This window comes from Podarcis raffonei, chromosome 13 (assembly GCF_027172205.1).
Source record: "Podarcis raffonei isolate rPodRaf1 chromosome 13, rPodRaf1.pri, whole genome shotgun sequence".
Classification (NCBI taxonomy): domain Eukaryota; kingdom Metazoa; phylum Chordata; class Lepidosauria; order Squamata; family Lacertidae; genus Podarcis; species Podarcis raffonei.
This window is the reverse complement of record NC_070614.1, coordinates 48793728-48802881: the sequence shown is the minus strand read 5'-3', so window position 1 is coordinate 48802881 and position 9154 is coordinate 48793728. Positions and strand designations below refer to the sequence as shown.

The window sequence follows — 9154 nt, the reverse complement described above, 5'->3', positions numbered from 1 at the left end:
AACATATTCTGGAAGAAGCAGGCCACTGAGTATCAATAATGATTAGTATAAACCCAAAGTGTTCTTTACAGTGGTGCTTTTCTGACAAAAACAAGCAGGGAAGTGAAACTGAGGACAGGAGTCATTTCGAGAGTTTACAGTGCTTGTAAGGAGTTTGCAGATGGTGAGCTAAAGTTTGTTGTTGCACGCTTGAAGCTGACTCCTGTGCAGGATTACTTGGAAATAAACCCCTCTGCATTTGGAGCGGGGTGGGGCTCACTCCCTGTTCCATGTAAGTGTGCATGGTGCTAAGAAGCCATAGACTGCAAGCTCTCATGTAAACAACAACAGCCCACTAAACTTTAGGGGTAGCTAACATATTGTCCAGTATGGCCCTTACTTCCAAGCAAGCATGTGTAAGATTGATCTGTTAGGGTAATGATTCCCCAACTGTGGACCGTAGACTGCCAGTGGTCTGCGAGTTTCATTCAGATGGTCCATGGTGTGTCTTCAAAAATACAGTTTCCAATCACACAGCATCTAGCCCAGTGTATTTCAACTGATACAACAGGCGGAAAAACCGTTAAGTAGTCCACCAAGACTGTCCGCAATTTTCAAGTGGTTCATTGAGTGTGTGTATGCCTAGAGAGGCGGGGAGAGTTTGGCAACCATTGTGCTAGAGTTCATCCGCACCAACTGTGTAGATCACCCTCGTACTACTCTGACTGTCATGGCTTTCCCCATAGAATCCTGGGAACTGTAGTTTGTTAAGGCGACTGGGGATTCTCTTAACAGCGCTCAGCACCCTTAAAAACTACAGTTCCCAGGGTTCTTTGGGGGGGGGGGGTAAGCCATGACTATCAGCAGTGGAAGAGTGCTTTAAAAGGTATGGCTGTGAGCTTTTGTCTCCTAGAAAGTAAAGTTTGGAGCAGCAAATCTTACACCCATTCTGAGGTGACCATGAGTGGCTGTTCAAAATCTGCTCTTTTGGGGGCTTTCCCCGTGTTCATTTCTCTTCACATGATCTGTGAACGCCGTTATATATTTGTACCTTGCTTTTCTTCCCAAGATCTCAAGTCTGCGTCCATCGCCATCTCCTTCCACCCTTTTATCTTCACTTGGCAGATTAAACTGAGTTAGTACATGTACCCAGGCATAGATTGTCTTTCCCACAGATGGCCTGTTGGGATGGTGGGGAGAAAGCACGACCCCCCCCCAGTACACATACAGTGCAACTGGCCCGAGAAAACCTGTTAGCAGGATTGTGCGGTGCAAAGTGTGGTGTGTGTGGTGCAAAGACCTGCAATTCACACCACTCTTTCAAAGCACATTTTCCCCTCTCAAGGAATTCTGAGCACTGTACTGCGTTAAGTTGGACGGTGAGGGAGAGAGTGAGTTAGGAAAGTGCCTCTCCTTTACAGCCAGGCATCCCCGAGTTTAGCTTGTTGTTTATCTGGTTTATAACAAAGTAAGCAGGCAACATTTTCTAATTGTGTGCTAGATGTGCTGTCTGCCCCTTATTCGCTTACTGTAGATTGGGTGGGGGTGCAAGGTCAGAGCTCAGGAGCAGAGCATCTACTTTGCCTGCAGAAAGTCCCTGGTTCAACCCAGGTCTCTGGCAGAGCACCAGGCCTCCTCTCCTTCAACTTATTCCACCAGACTGCCTCAGTAGGGGAGATACGGGAAGCAGAGCTTGTTCCACCAGTTTTGCCGAAAACACCAGCTCCATCAGGCACTTCTTACCCCTGAATTGTGCCAGCTGGTTGCAGAGCAGGTCCCTGAGTTTGATTTCCCCCCTCTTCTCTTCCTGTCCCTTTCTCCTTGTGTGCCTTTTGTTTTAGACTGTATGCCTGCAGGCAGGGACTGTCTTGTTTCTGCAGGGCAAACAGAAAATACAGTGGTACCTCTGGTTAAGTACTTAATTCGTTCCGGAGGTCCATTCTTAACCTGAAACTGTTCTTAACCTGAAGCACCACTTTAGCTAATGGGGCCTCCTGCTGCCGCTGCGCTGCCGGAGCACAATTTCTGTTCTCATCCTGAAGCAAAGTTCTTAACCTGAAGCACTATTTCTGGGTTAGCGGAGTCTGTAACCTGAAGCGTATGTAACCGGAAGGGTATGTAACCTGAGGTACCACTGTACACACCACAATTGCCTCATTGCGTAAATCATGTTCAGAATACCACAACACACACGTAACTGGCTGTAAAGTAACATAACATTAACATTATATATAAAGTTTGATATATAATAAAACTGTAATAATCATATCAAAAATTATATGATGATTAGATTACAGTTTTATTATATATAATGTTATGTTACTTTACAGCCAGTTACGTGTGTGTTGAGGCAAACCAGCTTGGACCCTTTGCCTAGAGAGCATGAAACAAGCGGAAAACCTCTTGGACTCATGCTTTGTAGACACAGGACAAGCGAATTGTGGATGAGCCCTTGGTATAAGGCAGCTTCCTCTGTTCACACCTCTGCTGACACAGTCCTTGGGATGAACAGCTCTTATTCAATTGCCATTCATTCAATTTAAAACATAAGCAGAAGACCCTGTGACCAGAAGTGAGGACAGTGACGAATGTGATGATATTAGCTGCTTTGAAACCCACCCTGACCAGCCTGAGACTTCCATTTCTCCTTTGCGTTCACTCCTCTGGGCCCTCTGATACATCTCCTGGCTTGGGTTGGTTATGGGAGAGCATGCAAACCTCTCAGTTGCTGTGATATAAGGGATAAAAGACTACACACATTTTTTATGAATCAATATTGGGCAAAACAAAACTTGTTCTCCCATCCAGTATCTGTGACAGGCATTTTTTTTGGGGGGGTGCCTCATGGATGGGCACATTTGTTGAAGGAGTTCTTTTTCAGTCATGCCACTGTGAGCTCTTTAGCTGAGAGCAGTACCCAGAATCCTTTGCTGGTGCCGCTGCTGCGTGCGCCACTTGCTCCTCACTGCATAGCCGCTTCTGTGATGCAAATGTCGTTCTCTCATGTGCTTAGATGTTTACCGTACACCCGGCCCAGCTGGATCCCACCCAGCCCCCAAGGCCCTGCTCCTCCCCTCGCGGTTTCACACTGCGGGGTAATTATAGCCTCGTGTTGGTGAGTTTTGAAACCGAGAGGCGCTAAGAATAGCAACAGAAAAACGTCCTGCAAGATGGCGCTTCCTGAAGCTGCAGTTTCTTGTCTCTCACCTCTCACCCTCTCCTTTTTCCATTGTAAAGGTCTGCTCTTTCCAGCCTCCTCTGCTTGGCCAGAGTCATTCCATTCACATGAGCTTCCTACTATGGGCCTGGTCCGCACACATGGGTGTAGTCAAGGGGGGGCAGTCAATGACAATGCATAGCAAACTGAGGTTCTGCCCCCCCCTCATGCAAGGGCTGCCCCCCATGTCTGCACATGTAGTATTATGGGGTGGGAGGATACTGAAAGTGGTTGCATGGACTTCCCTGGGGTACCCAATATGGTGCCCTCCATATCTTGTGGACTGCAGCTCCTGGTCATAGATCAGGGATGCTGGGAGTTCCCAGCATCTAGAGCATCTAGAGAGCACCACATTAGCTACTTTTGGATTACCCATCAGATTATAGGTGGTGGATGCCATTTTTAAACACTTTGCTTTGTCCAACCAACCAACCAACCAACCAACCAACCAACCTGTAAGTCAAAAGCTAGCACAACAGGTTGGACCTGGAACTTTTCTTTCCAATTGTGCTAGAGAGTCCCCCCCACTTCCATCTCTTGTAAGAGAACAATGAAAACATCACCCCCCCCACTTGAAGTGATGCACTCCATTCTTCCACCTCATCCCAACCTCATTCTGCTACAGGTGTAGTCCCAGACTTCCTCCTTGGAAGCATCGGGTCCAGGTCTCTGATGGGTCTGTTTCATTGGAATAAGGTCACTGGAGACTTTTGCCAGTTTTGTGATGTATGGTTTATTTACATGCATATACAGGGATTGGAAGGTTCACATCATTAGCACTTCTTGCATATTGTTTCTGGGATGCTTGTGCACTAAAAACAGTAATGATCACAAAACCTGCATCAACTGGAAAGGCCCTCAAAGGATATCCAGCCCAGCCCCCTAATGGTGCAGAAATCTATTGCTATATGATCCCAGATAGGTAGCTATTCTCTGCTTAACAACCTCCAATAAATGAGTATGCAATGGATTAAGGGATTGGTAGTCACTGGTAGTTTGAAGACCATAGACTGTATCCTGTGCTAGTCTTACTCAGAGTAGACCAGTTGAAGTCAATGGGCATGCCTACCTTAGTTTAAGTTGGTCTTATCTGAGTAGAACTTGGCTGACTACAATCCCGTGGCAGTAAGGAAATGGTGTGTAAGAGATGGGTAAAAGAGCTGGCTTATTTGAGCGTATTGCACGTAGATAGATAAGGATATTTATTTCATATGGTTAAAGAGGCCTGGCAAAGATACTGGAAAGTGGAGTTTCACATCTCTGGGTGAAGTTAGAAGCCAGATAGTGTCAGGCATGTTGGGGCTAGAGACACCAGACATTCATAAAAAAGCAAAAACTGCCAGGATGGTATGCCTCTCAAACATGAAGACTAGATTCAAAATAATGAAATATTTAAAAGCACACAGTAAGATATATATATATATATATACACACACATGCACACTAAATCTAAAATAGTAAAATATTTTTTTAAAACCCCCCACAAAATAAGAGCAGCAAAAGCAACAATAAGAGTAAAACTACCACTGCTTAAAAGCCTGGGAGTAGAATGTATTATTGACCTGTTAGTATTTATTCACCTGTGCCAGCAGAATATCTCTAGGGAGACCATTCCACAACAGGGGCACCACCACTGAAATGGCACCTTTTTATTTGTGGGGGTGACTGTCCTTCGGTTCTTTACTGGGTGGGAGAAGCAGATGTTTCTGACTCTTGGTGGAAGCCAATTAAGATATCGGGCCCCATAAAAGTGTTTCCTCTTGAAGGCACTGTCCCAACACATGCCATTCAGGATAATTACCTCCCCCTAAGACAATCGCTGTGCTGAAAGGGCCTCATCACTTGCCAGGAGAGAAGTAGGAGCTGAATAAGATAGGAAATGAGAGAGGGCCTTGGATGTTGACATGGGAGATGAAGCTGCGGCTCCAGGCAGTGGCTTCCTCTTTGCACCTTTGAAGATGGAGGATGAGATTCCTAGGAAAATGCTTCTAGAATGTCTGTGGGATGACATTCTTGTATTCAGGGCCTACAGGCTGCTTCTTCAGGTCTGCCACAGTGGAGAAAATCCATTTTACCTGTTGGGATGGAGGGTGAAGAGTGGGGGAGAGAGGAGAGGGGTGAGTGTTGAACAGGGCTGGGGAACCTTTTTGGACTGGTGGACCAGATCCTTATCTGCCCACCCCAGAGGGCATAATTTAACAGGTAGATGGGGGCTCCCACGTGTCAGTCACCTGATGTCTTAGGTACATCAGGTGATGCTGCATTTTGAAACACTGACTGTTGGGACTTCAAATAAACAGATACATAGATACATAGAAAAGAACAGTACAGGGCTTTTTGAAAGCCCTTTTGCAAACAGATTAGCTGAAGTGTTCCTGCACACAAAAGCTTATACCCAGAACATACTTAGTTGGTCTCTAAGCTGCTACTGGACAATTTTTTTTAATTTATTTCGGCTGCATCGGACCAACACGGCTACCTGCCTGAATCTAGTCCCATGCTGTTCTTTGAACCTTCAAAAATGTCGTATCTTGCCTACATTAGCAAGAGGTTATTTAGAAGCAAAACTCTTTCTGCCAACCAATGGCTGAAGGAATGTTCAAATGCAGTCAGTGTAAAAAGGACTTTTACCTAAGTTATCTTGAATGTACTGTTATTACTTTTGCCATTTTAAGATATTTCTTCCACTTTGAAATGCCACATAAAGAACATTTTCCTGAAACAAATGCAGTGTTTTTTGTTTTTTTTGAGCCTTTCAGACTCCACTTATGGTCCAGAGTGGTAGCAGATCATTGGAAGTTTCCACACGTTCTGGACCCTATAGAGGTTTGTTAAAGAGGAAGGAGAGCAGGTTAGGAGCTTAAAGAAATAGGCTGCTTACACACCATACATTTAAAGCACATGACTTCCCCCAAAGAATCATGGGAATTGTGGTTTGCTAAGGCTGCTGGGAGAAAAATAAATGTGAGGAATAAATGACAGTTGGCAGGATTCTCTTGGGGAAGCCAAGGGCTTTAAATGTCTGGTGTGTGCAACCTATATTCTACACCCCTCTCTCCTCCCCAGCAAGCAGTGAATGATACATATATTCTAAACACTTATCTCTTGGGTTTTAGTTGTTGCTTTCTTCCTCCTTCGTGCTCTCTCAATGCCAAATGCAAATGCTGATACGTGTTTCCCCTTTCTTCCCCCTCACCTTGAAGAGTGTCATTGTGGTGCTGTAACACACACTGATGAGGAAGAGAATGAAGAAAACCAAGATGGTGGTCCATAATTTTTCCAGTTCCTCTTCGACCTCATCGCTGAGATCAACTTCTGTCGATATTATTATCACTGTGGGGAAGAAAGAGACGCCATTCTCAGTGTTCATAAATATAAAATTCCCCAATATGAACAGTCCATCTATCTATTGACCCACAAGTATATCCATCTACTTCTGAATCCCATCATTCTGCATAAATATGAAGCCTGCCTTCCCCTAGAATATGATTGTACAGTGGTACCTTGGTTTAAGAACTTAATCCGTTCCGGAAGTCCATTCTTAAACCAAAGCGTGCTTAAACCAAGGCGTGCTTTCCCATAGCAGTGGGGGACTCAATTTACAAATGGAACACACTCAACAAGAAGCGGAACATGTTCTGCTTCCAAGGCAAAGTTCACAAACCAAAACACCTACTTCCAGGTTTGCAGTGTTCTTAATCCAAGTCGTTCATAAACTAAGCTGTTCTTAAACCAAGGCACCAATGTACTTAACTCTTATGGAGGGTCATGCAAATGTTTGTTCCCATCTAGTCTTATCTTTAATGTTATACAGGTGTCAGATAATCCTTTTCATTCACACTTCATTCACAGTCATGCTGCATCATGGATTCAGTATTATTATTTTAGTCTGATGGCAACTATGAAGCCTATGATGCACTGTGAGTATGAATGAAATGCACAAGTGTTGGTTTGTCTTCAAATTCTACATAACACGAACTATGATCATTTAAATTTTGTACTGGTGGTTTGGGGAACACATCTGTTCACCCCATGTGACATTTAGGCCAAGGCATACAAAGTAGGTTCACTCTCATGAGAGCTCTCCCTCCCTTCGTTTCTTGTCTCACTCTGCCAAAACACTGGTTCACCCATTTCTTCTGGGTTTATTTCTCATGTCTCTAGGGCATCACTTGTGATGCCCTTTGGGCCGTGCTACTGAGCATCTGAGTATTATGAATCTGCAGAGACACCGAAAACAGTTGCTAGACATGGCAAAGTGGATCCTATCCTTGATGGCGACAACGAGGCATTGGGAACGACGGGGTGAAATAATCCCGTGGAAAACTTGTGATATTTGGAGAGAGCGGGGATGTCTTAATTCAGCCTTAGTAAGCTCATTTTATGAGGGAGCGAGTTGTTTTAGAAAGGGCACGCAGTGAGCTTCATGGTTGAGCAGGGATTTGAATCTGGAGGCCTAGCTACCAAACCCAACACCAACAAGTACACTAAACATGGCCAAGCATTTGGTGGGGACAGTGTAGAAAAAAGAAGTTTGCGAGTCTCTGTATGTTAAGTCTGTTGGAAATGCATTCAGTGCATGACTTGAAGGCGTTGGTTCTGCTATTAGTCTTGGTGACAGCAGACTCTGGAGATTCCTGTCATTTGGGACTTAGCTGTCTATGAGAAAGGCAGCTGAGATTTGACAGCTGGAGGAGAGGTAGAGATGTGTGGTTCTGAAGGATTCCCCCCATTAGCTGCATAGATCTGACCTAAGAGAGACAAATCTCCCTGTTTTATTTCATAAACTGGTTTTGCCCTGTTTACCTCAGTACAGTTTTATCTGTCTCCTTTCTCTCTGGATTATCTCTGCTTTATTCCAATCACTTTGCTAACAAAATCAAGAGGCCACATATAAGGCACAAATATCCTATGACTGACTTAACTTTTGTAATGCAAGAAACACATCTCTTACAACTGCGGCTTCTAAAGAGCTGTCTCAAATAAGGGCTGGCCACTTTCTTTCCACATGAAGCGGGCATAATAAATTTTGTGTGCACATGTTCATTTATCCATGCTCTTCTCTATGGACATGTGGATATTTTAGGTTGGTTTTGTGCCCCCCCATCTCTTTGTTTGCTCTGTTGGTCCTAAATAGTTTTCTCTCATACATTCAAATGCAAAAAAATTGCCCAAATCGCTAGGTACCAATGTCAAGCTGTTATGTCTCTTACGATGTTTCTAGCCTTGTTAGGTGAACAAGGGCACACTCTGTGCTTGAGGTCTTGTGTCTATTTCTGAGTCATTTTTTAAGGCCCAGTTGTATCTGAGGCAGAGTTCACAAGCCCCTTAAGTCAAAGGAAATGTTACTTTCAATTCTTTCACTCCACAGTGTGTGAGCACTCCATTCATCTGGCCTGAATGCTTTGTGAATTTGGATTTACTTGCTTCCTACAAGAGCTGCCTCCAGACTGTCACTGTCTTGGGGGGGCGGGGGGTCAGGGGAGGAAGATGCCTCACTTTCCCTGTAAGACCCCTTGCACACACACACACCCATTTCCAAATTCTACTTCTAACCTTTACCACCACCGATATTTCACAAAGATAAAACATTATCTGATTGTTTTTTGGCCAACCTCTGACGCCAACTTTTACATCATATGCTTTGTACCTGTTTGATGGGGGAAGTGGGATGGGGGAGGAGAGATTATATCAGAAAACATAATTTTCTGTTGCCCTTCCTCTCTCTGTAAATAGATGCCAAGAAAGTGGCTATACTGACCAAAGCTTGCCTTTAATTTTTTTTTTAGAATATGAAAGGAAATTGTAAAACATATCTGTTTCTCTGCCATTTTGTCCCTTATTTTTTAGTGTTTCTTTTATATAAAAAAATCCTGTGGTGTGCATGTGTGTCTGTGTGTTCCTTTTGAGACCACGCCATGTATCTTTATATGTCCTTGCAGTATGACCAACTGAAAC

General features: G+C 44.2%; 1 gene segment (V, D, J or C); it reads right to left on the bottom strand.

Annotated features, from left to right (window-relative positions):
* Positions 1-3928: 3928 nt before the first annotated feature.
* Positions 3929-7436, bottom strand: LOC128400592 (Ig gamma-2A chain C region, membrane-bound form-like). The segment is given in 3 exon segments: positions 3929-5271; positions 6393-6529; positions 7327-7436. Coding segments are annotated over 3 exon segments (228 nt in total).
* Between the last annotated feature and the right edge of the window lie 1718 nt (positions 7437-9154).